This window comes from Bombina bombina, chromosome 5 (assembly GCF_027579735.1).
Source record: "Bombina bombina isolate aBomBom1 chromosome 5, aBomBom1.pri, whole genome shotgun sequence".
NCBI lineage: Eukaryota > Metazoa > Chordata > Amphibia > Anura > Bombinatoridae > Bombina > Bombina bombina.
In genome coordinates this window covers 159585659-159606740 of record NC_069503.1, presented here as the reverse complement: position 1 = coordinate 159606740, position 21082 = coordinate 159585659, and the positions used below count along the sequence as shown (strand labels likewise).

The 21082-nt window shown below is 36.6% G+C and overlaps 1 protein-coding gene across 1 annotated transcript in view; it reads left to right on the top strand.

Annotated features, from left to right (window-relative positions):
* The first annotated feature begins 345 nt into the window (after nucleotides 1–345).
* Nucleotides 346–21082, top strand: part of CCDC13 (coiled-coil domain containing 13) — a 123095-nt gene continuing 102358 nt past the window's right edge. Inside the window, exons 1-6 of the mRNA XM_053715662.1 lie at nucleotides 346–566; nucleotides 1763–1911; nucleotides 2084–2226; nucleotides 4248–4337; nucleotides 5908–6024; nucleotides 9709–9813. Of these exons, the coding sequence (XP_053571637.1) occupies nucleotides 346–566; nucleotides 1763–1911; nucleotides 2084–2226; nucleotides 4248–4337; nucleotides 5908–6024; nucleotides 9709–9813 (825 nt within the window). The remainder of the gene's footprint in view (nucleotides 567–1762; nucleotides 1912–2083; nucleotides 2227–4247; nucleotides 4338–5907; nucleotides 6025–9708; nucleotides 9814–21082) is intronic.

Sequence of the window (21082 nt, the reverse complement as noted above, 5' to 3'; positions counted from 1 at the left end):
CAGTTGCAAGAATGTTATCCATTTGCAAGTGCACTAGATTGCAGCATTGTTTCCTGCCATGTAGTTCTCCAGACACCTACTTCGGTATTTCCCCAACAAAGACCTCTATATACAGTATATATATATATATATATATATATATATATATATATATAAAATGTGTGTGTAACTCACGGCAGTGACGAGGGTTTGTTACGAAGCTTTATGAATTTTAAATTTCAAAGTTTTTACATCATGAGGTTCCAAATGAGTTTTATTCAATCTGATCTTCTGACTAGTAACCTACGCGTATTGAGGATTATACCCAGTACAATAAGTGCCACCTTTTTTTTCTTCTAGTTCATCATGGAGTCAGACGATACAGTGAATGAAAACTTAAGGCTGCAGTTTAGGGCACTACAGGAGCAGCAGCAGAAACGTCTACAGAGGCTGATGGAGATAAAGAAAGAGAAACAGGAGCAAACACGAAAGGAAGATAGTCCTAAAAAGGTGGAGACTTTTGGAATTCAGGATGAGCTGAATCTGTTTAATATGCAAGAAGAGACTTCAGATAATATTGGCCAAAGGTATTATTATAAAGCGGTTCATTGTTCTCCACAGAATATTTTGCCAGCCGGGTGTCATTATAAAGTATCCGGGTGGTGTCAGTGTAATACTTTCTTATATTAAAACAATTATCCAAAGCACAAATTAATTGCATAATTTATTTTAGGGCTGCAACTAACAATTATTTTCACAATCAATTAGTTGGCCAATTATTTTTTCGATTAATCGGATCACAATCAACTAAAAGAACAATCAGAATAATTGTTATAGGGACTAGAATATCCATTCAAATAATTGTATTGTCGCCCCCCCCCCCCAGTTCCCCATAAACTACTCCTTCACTGTTCTCCATCTGCAACACTGAATGTTTTTTTTTCCCTACAGCTGGCCTATTACAAACCCATTGTAGGAGGATCTACTAGATGTGTGTATATGTAGAATTGGGTTACTTATCTTGCTTAACATTTAGTTTTCTTTAAATGGATATGAAACACAATTTTTGTCTTTCATGATTCAGCTACTAGTTACTTTAGGCTAATATTCATTGGCTGATAGCTACCTCCTACTAACATTACATTATTGCATTTAGAAAAAGTATGTTTTGAAATGTTCTGTTTTACATGTAACAACAAATAATTGACTACAATGGCCCTTAAAGTAGGTATAAATAACTGGGATGAAATGGAAAGAAAATATTTGGGAGCACCTGGATAACTTCTGACTTTGGGTACCAGCATTGGAATTCCTGCCCTAGCTGCATAGATGTACAGTGCATTGTAGCCCTTTAGCATTAAAGGGCAAGATTAAGAGTGGAACGGTAGTTTGCGCTAGTGTTAGAGCGTTAAAACCGCCAGAATTAAGTTTTTGCGCTGTGCGATTCACGCATGTATTACGAGCTCTATTTTTTACCGTGACTTTGTGAACTTGAGAAAGCAAATGTTTTTACTTTCTCAAGTTCACAAAGTCACGGTAAAAAATAGAATTTGAGAAGTCACGAATGCACAATCACATTCACCCTACATTTCAAAGGAGTAGAAAAGCCTTACACCCACAAGTTGCCTTAAACACGATTGCAGTTATTTAAAAGCGCAACATAAGAAGATTATGTTGCATGTTTTGTAATCTATTTTTCTGCACATAGCAGAATATGTCCTATTTATACTTAAAGAGATATTTAAACATATAACTGTTAGGTTTCTGTTTTTCCCTGGTACAGGCTTCTCAAAGATGAAAATGAGCAGCTTCACGATCAGTTGCGAGAAATCAGAGATGAAAATGCAAGATTGCACAAACTTCTACAAGAGAAAGAGTTTGAGATCAAACACCTCCGAAAGAAAATTGAAGCAGACAAACTAGCAATAGCAGGTAGATTAGCCATATTTAATACCTATCTATCTATGTATCTATCTCTCTAGCTATCTGCCTATGTGTCTGTCTGTCTATCTATCTCTAAAATGTTAATTTGTCTGCATATGCATATTAGCATCAATTTCTGTGCTTCTGTATACTGACATAAGGTTTTTATATTTTATCCAAGGAACGGCAGGTTTAACTGGCGATATTGCAGCCACTAAAATTGTTGAGCTGTCCAAAAGGAATCGTGAACTTACTGCTGAATTAGAGAGTGAAAAGAGCAAAGTTAAGCAACAGAATAAAAAATTTAAAGAGATGGAAAAAGAGGTAGGTTGGGCTAACGATTTCATATATTTAGATAGAAGAACGATTTGTTGTGAAGTTGGCAGAGTTCTGTATTTCTATAAAACATATCTTTAGGCATATAAGATGCTTTTGCATATATGATGCCCCAGTTATTTTCCCATATCAACAGGACATTTTATCTCATAGTGGGGTTTATGCACATAATTCACACCTATTTACTATCTAATGTCTTTACTAAGAAAACATTCACCATATCCATTAGATGAGAACTTGTATTTATATGGTGAATGTTTTTGGGTACAAGTGGACAGTATTTATTTGATCTGTTTTTTTTTCTTTACACTAATTTGATTTGGTTTTATGTTCACAGTTTTATATGTCATTACATTTTAATTTTCTACTGCAGTATTATTGGTAGAGTTCATTTTAAAATAACTTTTTTACTATTCCTGCTGCATGATATAGAAAAGGTGCAGGAGACTATTTGCAGCTTAATCTAAGTTAAAACATTAAAGGGCCATAATAGCCAAATGTTTAAACACTTGAAAGTGATGCAGCATAGCTGTAAAAAGCGGATTAGAAAATATCACCTGAGCATCTCTATGTAAAAAAGAAAGATATTTTACCTCAAAAGTTCCTCAGTAGCCACCTCCCATTGTAAAGGATTTCTAAGCAGCAAATCAGTATGTCTGTCCTGGGACATCTGAAGGGACTAGCATCGTGCACTCTCATATTATTTCACCAATCAGGTAAAGGAAGCTTACTATAAAATCTCATGAGAGTTAAGTCAAATCTCATGAGATCACAGTAAGAGTTCATGACCTCAGCACTGCTGATGCTGATTGGCTGCTGTTCATTTCTTCATTTTTTTTAATTTTTTTACCTGCAGCTGGGAGCAGCTGAGTATAACTTTTTACACAGAACTTACTCTGCTGAGCTGAGGAGATTGTGAGGTAAAATATCTTCCTTTTTTACATAGAGATGCTCAGGTGATATTTTCCTGTCAGCTTTTTACAGTTATACTGCATCAGTTTCAAGTGATTTAGCATATGAGTATTATGTCCCTTTAAGATGACCAAGGTGTAGAATGTCCCTTTAACATTTGACATTGAGCTCAAATAATCAGTCTTGTTTTTGAGGTAAGTACTCATTTTACAGCAATAACTCTCTTTATATAATTTCCAGGGCTCATACAACTTGACATAGAATATGCAACCAATCATACAATGTCTCAAAAATGTTAAACTGTTACCTATATGTAGGACAATGGATGACCTTGTGCCTATGAATGTGTTGAGGTCTTCATTGTGAGGCTATATCAGGGCCTAATGATTTATGTGTGGTCCCTTTTAAACATTGTAAACCAACAATTTGTAATACCAGAGGCAGAGCATAAATAATGCACCACGCATCAGCAATTGTGCTCCACTTGTAATTTAGACCCTTGTGTTTTATAACATGATTGTAGCATTTACTGTATTTCTTTAACCTATCTGCACGGCACCTGCATTATAAAATGTTTCATTTAGCATGAAATTGTGACATTTTATTACATATCATGAAGTACATAGATTGTATGTTAAAGGGATAGGAAACCCCAACATTTTCTTTCATGATTTGGATAGATCATAACATTTTAAACAACTTTCCAATTTACTTCTATTATCAAATTTGCTTCATTCTTTTGTTATCCTTTGCTAAACGAACTACATTGCACTACATACAGCTAGATGAACTAATCTGGTTAGCCAATCACAAGAGAAAAATGTGTGCAGGCACCAATCAAAAGCTAGCTCCCACTAGTGTAGGATATGTGCATATTCTTTTTCAACTAGGAATACCAAGAGAACGAAGCACATTTGAAAATAGAAGTGAATTTAAAAGGGTCTTAAAATGACACACTCTATCTGAATCATGCAAGTTACATTTTGACTTTCCTATCTCTTTAAATTGATGTGCAAATAGAACTATAACGTTTTTGGCATATAGGAAATGTTTAACGTAAACATGTTTTGTAATGTAAAATTTGTCCTGTTTTATAGCTTGAGATTGCAATCACAAAGCTTCAGTCTTACAGTGGCAGAGACACGAGAAATGGTCACACAACGAGCAGGATGGTGGATGTCCCTGCGGTAAATTTCTGCATATAGCATGACCCTGCTTTGTCTGGACCTTTATAGAAGGCTCATGTTCATGTAGGGGAGATGTATTGTGTTCTTGACACAAATGAATATTTCATTGTAGTGTTCTATGCAAGGATCTGATGCCAGTGCGCACTTCTGGCTAGAATGTTAATCTGATACACAAGTGTACTCCCTGTAACTGAACTGGGAAGTCTTTCCCGTCACGTGAGGTCATTGCTTCAGTTCTCTTGACAATTCCAGGTGTTGATTTAAGACAGACCTTGTTTAAAAAAAGATGATGAGGAAGAATGAGGGAAAAAGCAGCTTTTTATGTAAACTGAAACATGAAGGTTGCCACTGTACAAATGGCTGACGAGGATATAGAGAGGCTTCAACTTGACTTGTACTAATTTATAGGTTTCTGACACATGCAGACAGTAGCTGATTATCCTGGACAAGTATTTGTGCAAAAATAAATGAGGACATAATATGTGTTAGTAAAAATATACAACTAGATTAGTAGAGCTTGCTGCAAGAAATTAGCTTTCCCTTTGTGTACAGAGATTTAAGCTCAGGAATGTGCACTCACATTAACCTTTCAGTGTTGTTTAATCAATTTGTGTGTATTGTTTTTTTTGTCTGTGAGTCTTATCTAGCATCCATCTCCCTTTGTCTAGTTCTTAGTCCCTTTAATGGGAATTAGTGCGCCCATCTAGATGCTTCTCATTGCTGCATCTCGTCGAGGTGATATCATGTTATATGTCTGGGGATGGTCAGATTAGTTTCTGTTTGCTGTTGTGTTTTTTTGTTTTTAAAGAAAAAAAAAAAAAAAAAAGCAATATACCACAGTCCTCAAGTACCCCCAACAGGCAAGGTTTTCATTATAGCTGAACTAGAGTACAGGTGAAATAATCAGCTGATGGGTGAGAGCAGGTTAGTACCAATGGTTACTGATCAGCTGATTACTTCACCTGTGCACTGGTTCAGCTATAATGAAAACCTGGCCTGTTGGGGTTACTTGAGGACCGCGGTTGAGAAACACTTCCCTAGACTACCACTTGAGCAGTAAAACATCATTTTGGATTTGCAATATGTATGCAAAAATAGAAACGGTATTGATGGCACTCAAGCAATGTTGATGCACAATAGTGCTAATATTTTTGTGCTCTACTTGTAATCTAGGCCAAAATATTTAAAGAGCAAAATAGAAACAATATCTAACATAACAATATAAAAAAATAGATTAAAATATCATACTAAAAATATTAAATCATTAGCATTAGACTGAATGCATAATACCTCTTTTTAGTAAGTAATGTGCAAGAAAATGCACATCACTGCCTAAGGGAATATTCTACATGTCTAATAATCTGGCTAGTTTCCATTGTTCTTTGAAATATTTTAAATTGTATTGCAGTGGAAATTGTCATTGTCTAATAGTTTACTATGGGGATGTTTTGGTAACAATACCATCTGACATTGATATGAAAAGGAAGATTAAATGCATTCGGATAAGTACTTTTTCATAGCATACTGTTACTTTCCCCAGAGCTGATGAGACTTTTTTTTTTATCTGCAGACAGAAAGTCCAGAGGTTAAAGCCTTACAAGAGAAACTATCTGCAGCCAATTTAAAACTGACAGAATATCGCAACCAAATCCAGGCCACAAAACAGGAGTTAAAAATAGCTCACAAGGTAAGGTTGATAATACACTGTGTCTGTGAGAACATGAAAGTCATCTTTGTATATGTACAGTATATATCTACAATCAACAACTGTGTTGCAAAAAATCTGCATGCAAAAATTAAGGTTTTAAAATTATATAAACTGTTATTTTGCTGTTCAATAACATACCACTTTAAAGAGCTTGAACATGATCTCATCTTCTTCTCTGTGACCAGTTAGAGATAGATAAAAATGAGTAAATAATTAAAAAAAACTGTCTGCATTTAATATTTTCTGTATTTGCATTTACAAATAACTGATAATAATAATAATAGTATAATTTTAATTTACACTGTTCTTATTATTCAAAACGTGATTTTTGTCCATAAGCATGTCATGGCTTTGTGCTGAAAGGGTTAAGATCCATTGTATGTTTTTATTTTGTAAATATCAAGAGGAATAATAGATGACATTTTTAAATTACAGTGTTTTCTGTTGTGATGCGGCCACAAGTGATTGTCAAATAAGTCAAATTTGTTTTTAAAAAGAAAAAAAATCAACCTTGGCCCTCCAGAGGTTTTGAAACTAAATTCCCCATGATGCTCAGACACTTTAAGCTGCCTAAGCATTATGGGAAATGTAGTTCCAAAACCTCTGGAGGGCCAAAGTTTATCTCCCCTGGATGTAATTGAGCTAGGGCATTATGGGTATACAGTGCATGTTTGTAGGATTGTTATTTATATTCATTATACAGTAAAATTGATAATTATACTTTTTTTTCCCTTTAAACTTTGTGTAAAAACTTGTTTTTTAATTTGCACCATTGTGTTCTAAAAATTAAGATTAATATCTCACAGAAAAAATGGCTGTGACTTTTCGCCTTTAAAAATGGGATTTAAACATTCTTTACAAAACATGTTTTTAAAAATGGGGAGATTTCTACCATTGAAATGAGCTGCTTCATTCTAGCAAAACTGCAAGTTCTCATTGTACAGAATGAGGTTTACTTGCAGGATAAATATCGCTCCGTTTGTAACTTAGGTCATATTTGAGAACCTTGTCCGCACAGTCCTTTGTACATTTGGCCAGATGTCACAAAAATGTGTGTTTAATAAAGAAACCACTTAAAGGTACATGCTACCCAAATGCTGAATCAACATATCACATCTGTATGTAAAACAGTGTAGTGTGAGCAGTTATTCTTCAGCTACTCTTTTCACTGTCATCTACATGGTGAAAAAACAATAGCCAATCAGTATCATCAGTGCTGAGTTCACTATTTTCTTTACTTTGATCTTATGAGAGTTCACCATAAACTTGCAAGATTTTATGGTAAGATGCATTAAATTGAGTGTCTGTGCCTGCACATGCCAGATGTTCACTCTCTTGCAAGCCCTGGGACAAGCACCCTGATTGGATGCTTTAAGGGAAAGAAAGGTAAACACTCAAATGTTCATGGGTGCATTTCAATTTTATATGGAAACAGTTTTGCAATATACTTCCATTAGCAGAAATCCTTCTAGTAAAAGTTATTACTGTTTTTCATTGGCATATGCTCATATGCTGTGAGGGCCCGTGCAACAGTATTCAAACACCGCTCCTCGGAGAATTATTGTCATACAAACCACTGCTGACTCTCTGAGAAGGTGTAATGTTTCAACACATTTTATATTTTGTCCTTTCTGTCCCTTTAAAGCCTTAGGGCTAGATTACGAGTGGAGCACAAGTTGAAAGTAAAATGTTTTCGCTTGCGCACTAACCTGACGCGCACAAAAAGCTGAACTTTGAATATTGCAATTTCATTAATGTATAGACCACAATGGAGCCCAAAAGTTGGAAAAAGAATTATATATATAAAAGTCCAAACAATGTGCACCCCAGAATTTCAGCCACAAAAGCCTTGGGTGCAGCTCATATATACATATAGGTCACCAAACAGAAGAGCACTCCAAAGGTCTTATACATAACAGTCACCTTTAATGTGAACGTTTTCAGGTCAATACGACCTGTCCTCAGACATACAGTGAGACTGTATGTCTGAGGACGGGTCGTATTGACCCGAAAACTTTCACATTAAAGTTGACTGTTATGTATAAGACCTTTGGAGTGCTCTTCTGTTTGGTGACATATATATATATACAGTATGTATGTATATGTGTATATATATATATATATATATATATATAATTATATATAGGTATAGATATATACAAGAATATGAATTTAAAAATACTAAGAACATATACCCTATGTGAAGAACATTGGAATGTGAAATATTTACAGTAACTACATAGTTAAACACTTTATTAAATATGAATATTTCATAAATACGATCGATTTTTAATCTTTTCAGCTATTTGACTGCAAAGGGCTCCAATGCACTTATATATATGTATTTATGTGTTTATATGTGTGTATGTGTGTGTGTGTGTGTATATATATATATATATATATATATATATATATATATGTATGTAATGTTTAAACATATATATACAGGTGGCCCTCGGTTTACAATGGTTCAATTTGCACCGTTTCAGAATAACAACCTTTTTTTTCATGTGACTGCTATTGAAAAGCATTGAGAAGCAGTACATTGATTAAAAAAGCCAGTAGGTGGAGCTGTCCGCTTGTGTTGCAGCAAATATATGCAAGCCAAGCAAGCTGAAATTAATCAGTTTAACAAGACCTGAGCTATCAAGCAGATTTAAAAGAACAAGATCTTCCTGTCTATAAATCAGTCCAGACTGGAATGCATAGAAAGAACTGTTTGCAGAAAAAATGCAAGTAAAGTCTGTGTTGTGTGATTATTTTATTAGGTTTATAATGCTGTTTAGCAAATGTTTTTGTTCATTTAACTTAGTTTAATTATATAGTCTGTGTTGTGTGATTATTTTATTAAGTTTATAATGCTGGTTAGCATTTAAAGTCTTCATTTCAAAACTTTAAAAATAATGTATTAGGTGTTACTTATGACAATTTTGAGAGGGGCTTGGAACCTAACACCCTCACTTCCCATTGACTTACATTATAAACTAGGTTTCAATTTACAACGGTTTCGATTTGCAACCATTCCTTCTGGAACCTAACCCCGGCGTAAACTAAGGGCTACCTGTATATATAGATAGATACATATACATACATACATATATACATACATATTTAGACATGTATATGTATATATCTCAATGTTAAATCCCATCGCATCCTTTTTTTCCCCTAACACCTGAGACCTCATATCTTCCAGTCCTTATAACTTTTTTTAATGAATTTAAAAAAAATAAAAAAAATTATAATTAATGTAACTGTACTTTTCAATGTATTTTGTGCAACCTTTTATTCAAGCGTAACTGTTAACCAGAGCTCTGAAGTAACGCTAACCCGACAAGCGTTAAATTAAATTGCGCTCGTGTGAATGCGTTTACTTTCAACATTGAATACATTCACTACTTCCGACACGCACAAACACCAGCGATAAACACCTTATCGCTCACACTCAATTGTTAGCACGCCACTCATAATCTAGCCCTTAGTCGGGAGTTTTGAAATTCACACTAAATGAAACGAAATTTAATAATCTGTCAGACGTTTTCTCCCCATGGTTATTATCTATAGAAAAGCCTCTATTGTCACAATTAATTTGCCATGATCTCTTTCTGAAGAGGTACTGAAGGTGAACGATTACTTTATATAAAAGATCAGTTTCCTTTGTAGGTCTTAGCAAGTGAAATTGGTGAAGATGTGAACATATCCCAGCTGGCTGTGACATCGGGAAGCTGGCGCGGGCGCTCACAACAGATCCTTGGTCTGCAAGGCAGGGTAAGTAATCGGAAGATACGATTGGTTACTGGGAATATTGTCTGTTGCCTCTTGAGTGTTCTACTTTGGTTATTGGTATAAATATATGCTTCAAGTGTTTTCATTTTAATTGTGTATACTTTATATATGCGAATGTAACCGTGGTATTCCAATGCATTCCCATTTCCAGCATATTTTTAATTTTCTAATGCAACAGCCGCAAATTTCTGAAAACTTATTCTGGCCACTTTTAAGTAACATTTTGTGGCTCTTGACTCAGCTTTTTTCAGTGTTAAAGATTTTCACTTATGCACAGTAAACATGTTAATTACTGAGATTATTTAAAGGGATACAAAACAACTTGTAATTCCAGGACATTTCTGTTGTCTTGCTAACAATTAACATGTTGACCTTGTGTAAACATTTTAAACAAATTAACACCTTATTTGCTGCAGTTGTTTTAAAAGTCAAACTTCATCTAATATATTCCTTATTTGGGGAGCCAACCTGGACTTGATACTAGAGTATACAAGACTGGCCAAGGCTATAACGTCAGCAAAACTTGCATTTTATTTTGCAGCATTTTGAAGAAAACATAAATTATATTATTTGCTTTTTACCCTGTGTGACATGCACATATTTTACAAAAAAGCAGGACGTGCTTAATGTCCCTTTAATAGGATTTTCCTGTTATATTGTATACATAAATTGAGCGGTTTTACTCATTCAAACAACTCTTCTAATTCATTGAAATGGATTAGAAAAAGAAGCCACACAAATCACCCAAACTTGTATACAATATTTCCACACAGTAATGCTGATGAAAAAATGGCCAGTATTAAAAGTTCTTAAGAAACAAGCATAAACAATTATCTCCCTAAACCTTCAATCTTATAGACAGGGGAATAATAATACTGCACAGTTTTATTTTCCAAATTTTTTTGTGACAGATATACATTTTAAAAATTGGTTGAAACAAAAGTGGAGAGATTTTTGTTACTTTAATAATTTGTATAAAGACAAATGTGAGATTTATTGGGAGTCATTTAAGGCGGTGATAAAAGGGGAAATAAAAGCCTACTTAGTTAATAGGAAACGGAAAATGCCTACTTAGTTAATAGGAAACGGAAAATGCCTACTTAGTTAATAGGAAACGGAAAATGGAAGCGAGGGATGTGCAACTAGCCAGTACCCTTCGTAATTACTACAGTTCTTATGTAAACTCTCCATCAGTTACTCAATGGGAAAAATATATAGAGGCTAAAAAACAAACACCTAGATTACAAGTTTTGCGCTATAGAGGGAGCGAAACGAACGCAACAAAAGTTGCGTTATTTCACCCTCCATAGTGCTGCCATTATGAGTTTTTGAAAAGCCACCTTGTGCGTGGGATATGGTTGTGATGAGCTCCATACCGCACAAAATACAAACGCTTCTTTGACGTGCTCGTGCACGCTTTCCCCATAGACATCAATGGGGAGAGAGTGTTAGGTTTTTTTCTAACACCTGAGATTGCGGAATGAAAAGCTCTGTAACGCAGCCCCATTGTTGTCTATGGGGAAACATTTTTTACGTTTAAACCTAACATAAACCGCAATTCTAAACACCCCTAATCTTCTGCCCGCGACATTGTCGACACCTACATAAACTTATTAACCCCTAATCTGCCGCTCCCGATATCGCCGCCAACAAAATAAATCTAATAACCCCTAATCTGCCGCTCTAGATATCGTTGCCACTATACTAAAGATATTAACCCCTATTCCGCCGCTCCCTGACATCGCCGCCACTAAATAAAGTTATTAACCCCTACACCTCTGGCCTCCCACATCACTACCACTACATAAACCTATTAACCCCTAAACCGCCAGCCCCCCACAACCTAAATGAAACTATATTAACCCCTAAACCGAACCGTAACCCTAAACCTAACCCTAACACCCCCTAACTTTAACATAATTAAAATAGACCTAAATCAAAGTTACAATTATTAACTAAATAATACCTATTTAAAACTAAAAACAAACTTACCTGTGAAATAAAAGTAAAACCTAACATTACAAAAAAATACAACTAACATTACAAAATTAAAAAACACTAAAATTACAAAAAAATAAAAAAAACTACCATCACAAAAAATAAAAAAATTAATTACCCAAAATAAAAACAATTTCACCTAATCTAATAGCCCTATCAAAATAAAAAAGCCCCCCCAAAATAAAAAAACCTAGCCTACAATAAGGGCTTTTTGTAGGGCATTGCCCTAAGTTAAACAGCTCTTTTACCTGTAAAAAAAAATACAAAGTCCTCCCAACTGTAAAATCCACCACCCAACCAACCCCCCAAAATAAAAAACAAAACTCTAAAAAAACCTAATCTACCCATTTCCCTGAAAAGGGCATTTGTATGGGCATTGCCCTTAAAAGGGCATTCAGCTCTTTTTCTTGCCCTTAAAAGGGCATTCAACTCTTTTAAAACAAGCCCAAACCCTAATCTAAAAAAAAAACACCCCAAAAAACCTTAAAAAACCTAACATTAACCCCTCTTTAGGTACTCACAGTTGCGGAAGTCCGGCTTGAAGATCTTCATCCCAGTGGCTCCATCTTCATCCAGGCGGCTCCATCTTCATCCATCGAGGGACCGGCATCTTCTTCATCCCTGTGGAGACGGAGCGGTCAATGCGCAGAGGCGGAGGTCCAAGTGGAGGTCCATTGATCCGACGTGGAGGTCCTCTTCATGTGATCGTCCGCCGCACACTGAGGATTCAAATGCAAGGTACCCTTTTACACTGGGGGTACTATTGCATTCCATACTATGAAATACCTAGCGCCAGGGGAATAGTACTTATAGCCCCGAACGAATAGTACCTAGCTACCACTTAGGAACAGAGAATTGGGGATAATGTTCAGAGCGCCTAACCAGAGGAGGCTGAGGTACTGGGAGAAAACTCCAAATCCTATACAAGATCTATTAAAATCTATACAAATCTATATAATTGTAAATGTGTAAGCAGTGTTTATTCCAACATAGAAATACAATATATCAATATAAAAATGCAATAAAACAATTTAAACAATTTAAAAACATGGATCCATGTACATAACAAACGAATAATTTGCCTTGTAACAACAATAAAACCAGCTCTAAATCTGATAATGTTTCCTAAAAGTGATATACTCCTAAATGTCTGCGCTAGAGTTATCTGTCCATAATAATCTGCCTTAAGATGAGGTTAAGTGGGAAATAATAAGTGTCCAAAACATAAGTGTCCAAAATATAATGTCCAAAGGCTAAAAAGAGCCCAAATATAAATCTTCAGATGTGAAAAATTGTGAAAAAATATGTGAAAAAATGTGTACACAAAACATTCAGATAATGTGAGAAAGAAGAATCTCAAGATGAGAAAAAAATATATCAAACTTGTGTTCCTGGTGATTTGGATCCAAGTTCAGTGTTCCTGAGGTCTGTGAAAATTCCTTATAACTCCTTCTGTGAAAAAGGAGAACAAAATAGTGCGAATGCTTCTGAAAGTAAAACAACATTGAAATAAGGCTTACCAGTTTAAAGTCAACGCGTTTCGGCCTTTTCCTATAGGCCTTTCTCAAGACTAAAAACTGTATGCAACTGGTGGCATTATAAACAGCTCCTATCTGCCTTAATTACAGTGTTTGGGCGCCAAGTAGAAGTACCGGAAGTGACGTTTTTCAGATTATAGTAGTAATTTTCTTAACGGAAGATTTTTAAGTTGGTTTCTACCATATGTCATTAGGGTATTTATCTGTGTATTTCTCTATGAATTCATGTATTATTTGTACAATAAGCTATATTTGCTTTCTGCCGATAATCCTTGGTTCTGATTGGGTGTGACGTCACTTCCGTTACGTTCTGGATTTTACATTGTGGGGGTATATCATATTGTAGTTTAATACAGTGCCCCTTATTTCAGCTCGCTTAGTGTTTATAACACACTCTGTATTCATCATGTACTTCAAGCATCGGCCTGCAGTATCGCCGTATAGTTGGTCATTAGATGTGACGTTACATTCGCTACCATCTTCCGTCTCAGTGATCTAATTATTCTTTCTACTAAGTTTGACAGTTACTTGTAGCTGCCCTTAGGCTTAAAATAGGAATAGGAATGTGATTATATACGTGGATATTGCAAAGGTGTAATAGGTGCTTACTTATATACAACAGTCCTATACTAGAATAGAGACTTCTTGTAACAGCCCATATAACGGGGTGTTTGTAAATGTTCTTTAGTTCCAGCTTCAAGCGATCGCATAACAATGTAAGCTAGATATCAGAATAATAGGATCTGAATCCACTCTTGACAGCTAGCAGAATAGTACACTAAGGCACTAGCTACTAGTGGCAGCTTAGTATAATATTTTTAGAAGCTTTGGATATGTTCCAAAGCCATATGATTGGTGTATATGCTTTTATCTTCATTTATCTTAAAACACAATAGATGATCCTGACAGAACTCTGAATCCTTACAGATTCCTGATAGGGAAATATAAACTATATAGGATTGCTGGAACTAAAGAACATTTACAAACACCCCGTTATGTGGGCTGTTACAAGAAGTCTCTATTCTAGTATAGGACTGTTGTATATAAGTAAGCACCTATTACACCTTTGCAATATCCACGTATATAATCACATTCCTATTCTTATTTTAAGCCTAAGGGCAGCTACAAGTAACTGTCAAACTTAGTAGAAAGAATAATTAGATCACCGAGACGGAAGATGGTAGCGAATGTAACGTCACATCTAATGACCAACTATACGGCGATACTGCAGGCCGATGCTTGAAGTACATGATGAATACAGAGTGTGTTATAAACACTAAGGCCTAGATTTGGAGTTCGGCGGTAAAAGGGCTGTTAACGCTCCGCGGGTTTTTTTCTGGCCGCACCATAAATTTAACTCTGGTATCGAGAGTTCAAACAAATGCTGCGTTAGGCTCCAAAAAAGGAGCGTAGAGCATATTTACCGCAAATGCAACTCTCGATACCAGAGTTGCTTACGGACGCGGCCGGCATCAAAAACGTGCTCGTGCACGATTCTCCCATAGGAAACAATGGGGCAGTTTGAGCTGAAAAAAAACCTAACACCTGCAAAAAAGCAGCGTTCAGCTCTTAACGCAGCCCCATTGTTTCCTATGGGGAAACACTTCCTACGTCTGCACCTAACACCCTAACATGTACCCCGAGTCTAAACACCCCTAACCTTACACTTATTAACCCCTAATCTGCCGCCCCCGCTATCGCTGACCCCTGCATTACACTTTTAACCCCTAATCTGCCGCTCCGTAAACCGCCGCCACCTACGTTATCCCTATGTACCCCTAATCTGCTGCCCTAACATCGCCGACCCCTATGTTATATTTATTAACCCCTAATCTGCCCCCCACAACGTCGCCGACACCTGCCTACACTTATTAACCCCTAATCTGCCGAGCGGACCTGAGCGCTACTATAATAAAGTTATTAACCCCTAATCCGCCTCACTAACCCTATAATAAATAGTATTAACCCCTAATCTGCCCTCCCTAACATCGCCGACACCTACCTTCAATTATTAACCCCTAATCTGCCGACCGGAGCTCACCGCTATTCTAATAAATGTATTAACCCCTAAAGCTAAGTCTAACCCTAACACTAACACCCCCCTAAGTTAAATATAATTTTTATCTAACGAAATAAATTAACTCTTATTAAATAAATAATTCCTATTTAAAGCTAAATACTTACCTGTAAAATAAATCCTAATATAGCTACAATATAAATTATAATTATATTTTAGCTATTTTAGGATTAATATTTATTTTACAGGCAACTTTGTAATTATTTTAACCAGGTACAATAGCTATTAAATAGTTAAGAACTATTTAATAGTTACCTAGTTAAAATAATAACAAATTTACCTGTAAAATAAATCCTAACCTAAGATATAATTAAACCTAACACTACCCTATCAATAAAATAATTAAATAAACTACCTACAATTACCTACAATTAACCTAACACTACACTATCAATAAATTAATTAAACACAATTGCTACAAATAAATACAATTAAATAAACTATCTAAAGTACAAAAAATAAAAAAGAACTAAGTTACAGAAAATAATAAAATATTTACAAACATAAGAAAAATATTACAACAATTTTAAACTAATTACACCTACTCTAAGCCCCCTAATAAAATAACAAAGCCCCCCAAAATAAAAAATTCCCTACCCTATTCTAAAATACAAATATTACAAGCTCTTTTACCTTACCAGCCCTGAACAGGGCCCTTTGCGGGGCATGCCCCAAGAATTTCAGCTCTTTTGCCTGTAAAAAAAAACATACAATACCTCCCCCCCAACATTACAACCCACCACCCACATACCCCTAATCTAACCCAAACCCCCCTTAAATAAACCTAACACTACCCCCCTGATGATCTTCCTACCTTGTCTTCACCATGCCAGGTTCACCGATCCGTCCTGGCTCCAAGATCTTCATCCAACCCAAGCGGGGGCTAGACATCCACTGAAGAAGTCCAGAAGAGGGTCCAAAGTCTTCCTCCTATCCGGCAAGAAGAGGACATCCGGACCGGCAAACATCTTCTCCAAGCGGCATCTTCTATCTTCTTCCATCCGATGACGACCGGCTCCATCTTGAAGACCTCCAGCGCGGATCCATCCTCTTCTTCCGACGACTAGACGACGAATGACGGTTCCTTTAAGGGACGTCATCCAAGATGGCGTCCCTCGAATTCCGATTGGCTGATAGGATTCTATCAGCCAATCGGAATTAAGGTAGGAATTTTCTGATTGGCTGATGGAATCAGCCAATCAGAATATAGTTCAATCCGATTGGCTGATCCAATCAGCCAATCAGATTGAGCTCGCATTCTATTGGCTGTTCCGATCAGCCAATAGAATGCGAGCTCAATCTGATTGGCTGATTGGATCAGCCAATTGGATTGAACTATATTCTGATTGGCTGATTCCATCAGCCAATCAGAAAATTCCTACCTTAATTCCGATTGGCTGATAGAATCCTATCAGCCAATCGGAATTCGAGGGACGCCATCTTGGATGACGTCCCTTAAAGGAACCGTCATTCGTCGTCTAGTCGTCGGAAGAAGAGGATGGATCCGCGCTGGAGGTCTTCAAGATGGAGCCGGTCGTCATCGGATGGAAGAAGATAGAAGATGCCGCTTGGAGAAGATGTTTGCCGGTCCGGATGTCCTCTTCTTGCCGGATAGGAGGAAGACTTTGGACCCTCTTCTGGACTTCTTCAGTGGATGTCTAGCCCCCGCTTGGGTTGGATGAAGATCTTGGAGCCAGGACGGATCGGTGAACCTGGCATGGTGAAGACAAGGTAGGAAGATCATCAGGGGGGTAGTGTTAGGTTTATTTAAGGGGGGTTTGGGTTAGATTAGGGGTATGTGGGTGGTGGGTTGTAATGTTGGGGGGGGGTATTGTATGTTTTTTTTTACAGGCAAAAGAGCTGAAATTCTTGGGGCATGCCCCGCAAAGGGCCCTGTTCAGGGCTGGTAAGGTAAAAGAGCTTGTAATATTTCTATTTTAGAATAGGGTAGGGAATTTTTTATTTTGGGGGGCTTTGTTATTTTATTAGGGGGCTTAGAGTAGGTGTAATTAGTTTAAAATTGTTGTAATATTTTTCTTATGTTTGTAAATATTTTATTATTTTCTGTAACTTAGTTCTTTTTTATTTTTTGTACTTTAGATAGTTTATTTAATTGTATTTATTTGTAGCAATTGTGTTTAATTAATTTATTGATAGTGTAGTGTTAGGTTAATTGTAGGTAATTGTAGGTAGTTTATTTAATTATTTTATTGATAGGGTAGTGTTAGGTTTAATTATATCTTAGGTTAGGATTTATTTTACAGGTAAATTTGTTATTATTTTAACTAGGTAACTATTAAATAGTTCTTAACTATTTAATAGCTATTGTACCTGGTTAAAATAATTACAAAGTTGCCTGTAAAATAAATATTAATCCTAAAATAGCTATAATATAATTATAATTTATATTGTAGCTATATTAGGATTTATTTTACAGGTAAGTATTTAGCTTTAAATAGGAATTATTTATTTAATAAGAGTTAATTTATTTCGTTAGATAAAAATTATATTTAACTTAGGGGGGTGTTAGTGTTAGGGTTAGACTTAGCTTTAGGGGTTAATACATTTATTAGAATAGCGGTGAGCTCCGGTCGGCAGATTAGGGGTTAATAATTGAAGGTAGGTGTCGGCGATGTTAGGGAGGGCAGATTAGGGGTTAATACTATTTATTATAGGGTTAGTGAGGCGGATTAGGGGTTAATAACTTTATTATAGTAGCGCTCAGGTCCGCTCGGCAGATTAGGGGTTAATAAGTGTAGGTAGGTGTCGGCGACGTTGAGGGGGGCAGATTAGGGGTTAATAAATATAACATAGGGGTCGGCGATGTTAGGGGTAGCAGATTAGGGGTACATAGGGATAACGTAGGTGGCGGCGATTTGCGGTCGGAAGATTAGGGGTTAATTATTTTAAGTAGCTTGCGGCGACGTTGTGGGGGGCAAGTTAGGGGTTAATAGATATAATACAGGGGTCGGCGGTGTTAGGGGCAGCAGATTAGGGGTACATAAGTATAACGTAGGTGGCGGTCGGCAGATTAGGGGTTAAAAATTGTAATCGAGTGGCGGCGATGTGGGGGGACCTCGGTTTAGGGGTACATAGGTAGTTTATGGGTGTTAGTGTACTTTAGGGTACAGTAGTTAAGAGCTTTATAAACCGGCGTTAGCCAGAAAGCTCTTAACTCCTGCTATTTTCAGGCGGCTGGAATCTTGTCGTTAGAGCTCTAACGCTCACTGCAGAAACGACTCTAAATACCGGCGTTAGGAAGATCCCATTGAAAAGATAGGCTACGCAAATGGCGTAGGGGGATCTGCGGTATGGAAAAGTCGCGGCTGTAAAGTGAGCGTTAGACCCTTTAATCACTGACTCCAAATACCAGCGGGCGGCCAAAACCAGCGTTAGGAGCCTCTAACGCTGGTTTTGACGGCTACCGCCGAACTCTAAATCTAGGCCTAAGTGAGCTGAAATAAGGGGCACTGTATTAAACTACAATATGATATACCCCCACAATGTAAAATCCAGAACGTAACGGAAGTGACGTCACACCCCTATCAGAACCAAGGATTATCGGCAGAAAGCAAACATAGTTTATTGTACAAATACATGAATTCATAGAGAAGTACACAGATCAATACCCTAATGACATATAGTAGAAACTAGGGTTGCACCGATACCATATTTTTAAGACCGAGTACAAGTACCGATACTTTTTTTCAAATACTCACCGATACCAATTACCGATACTTTTTTATGTCATGACATTTTACCAAGCACATTACAGACTAATGATTTAAGATAGTTTCTTTATAATTATGAACTGTATCTCAAAAGACATTTTTAAATAATTAAACAGTTTTATGTGCTTGTTGTCACAAAGTTCACAGAACATGTTTATAAATAAAAATATTACAATAACATATATTAATAATAACAATAAATAACAGCTTGCAGCAGCTGGGGCTGGAAAGCTACAATTTTAAAGGGGTGATTACTAGATGCAATTGGGTTGTAGGGTGCCTATATAACTGATAAATCTAACATTTGTACTTAATACAAAGTAATATAATTTAATTCTGAAAAAAATATTGGGGAAGGAGTGTCCCAGTAATCCCCTTTGAGAAAAATGGGGCATTTGCATTCTACTGACTCAATAGAAAATAGGGCCGGTCTTCATATTTTTCCAGGGCTGCTTTTTATTCCCAGTCCAGCCCTGGCTAAGGATGTTCCTCAGAGTACAGTATGTTTTGAGCATAATTGTGCAAGATGAGAAGTAGCAGTATAACAGGTAATCTAGCAATTAGAATACATTTTTCAAAAGTTAGTGGCAAGTTCTCATTAAGGAACAGAAGCATCTCTGCATGTTCAGCTAGAAGTCTGTTTCTGCTATTAGTAAGGACATTTGACGCAAGGCTGAACAGTCTTTCACTTTCCACACTACTGCATGGGTCAGAAAGATATTTTTGGGCCATTAAATCTCAGTTTATTAACTGCCCAGTACTTCAGGGGTTTGTCTGAATGAAGTACAGTGATCTCTCCCAGGTAGGCTTCCAGCTGTAAAGTAGCAGCTTTTGGAGCACTGCTCCCAAACGTACAATAATACAAATAACAGCAATTTGTATTGGCAGAACAAAAGTGAAAAATTTTAGTTAAGTCTCCACTCCAGCTTAAAATTAAATGGGAACATGCAGTTTGAAAAACACCACAAGATGGCGTATGAGTAGTAATTGGAAGTATCTGTTTAAGTATCGGTGCATTTGTACGAGTACAAGTACTCATGCAAATACTTGGTATCGGCACCGATACCGATACTAGTATCGGTATCGGTGCAACCCTAGTAGAAACCAACTTAAAAATCTTCTGTTAAGAAAATTACTACTATAACCTGAAAACGTCACTTCCGGTTTATAATGCCACCAGTTGCATACAGTTTTTAGTCTTAAGAAAGGCCTATATGAAAAGGCCGAAACGCGTTGACTTTAAACTGGTAAGCCTTATTTTAATGTTTATTGACTTTCAGAAGCAATCTGCACTATTTCGTTATACTTTTTCACAGAAAGAGTTATAAGTAATTTTCACAGACCTCAGGAACACTGAACTTGGATCAACATCACCAGGAACACAAGTTTGATATACATTTTTTCTCATCTTGAGATTCTTCTTTCCCACGTCGGATTGATGGACCTCTGCCTTGGACCTCTGCCTTGGACCTCTGCCTTGGACCTTCGCCTGGACCACCGCGCATCGACCGCTCTGCCTCCGCAGGGATGAAGAAGATGCCGGTCCCTTGATGGATGAAGATGAAGCGGCCTGGATGAAGGTGGAGCCGCTTGGATGAAGATGGAGCCGCTGGGATGAAGATCATTCAAGCCGGACTTCAGCAACAGTGAGTACCTAAAGAGGGGTTAGTGTTAGGTTTTTTTAAAGGTTTTTTGGGGTGTTTTTTTTTTTTTAGATTAGGATTTGGTCTTTTCTTAAAAGAGCTGAATGCGCTTTTAAGGGCAAGAAAAAGAGCTGAATGCCCTTTTAAGGGGAATGCCTATACAAATGCCCTTTTTAAGGGCAATGGGTAGATTAGGTTTTTTTTAGTTTTGTTTTTTATTTTGGGGGGTTGGTTGGGTGGTGGGTTTTACTGTTGTTTACTGTA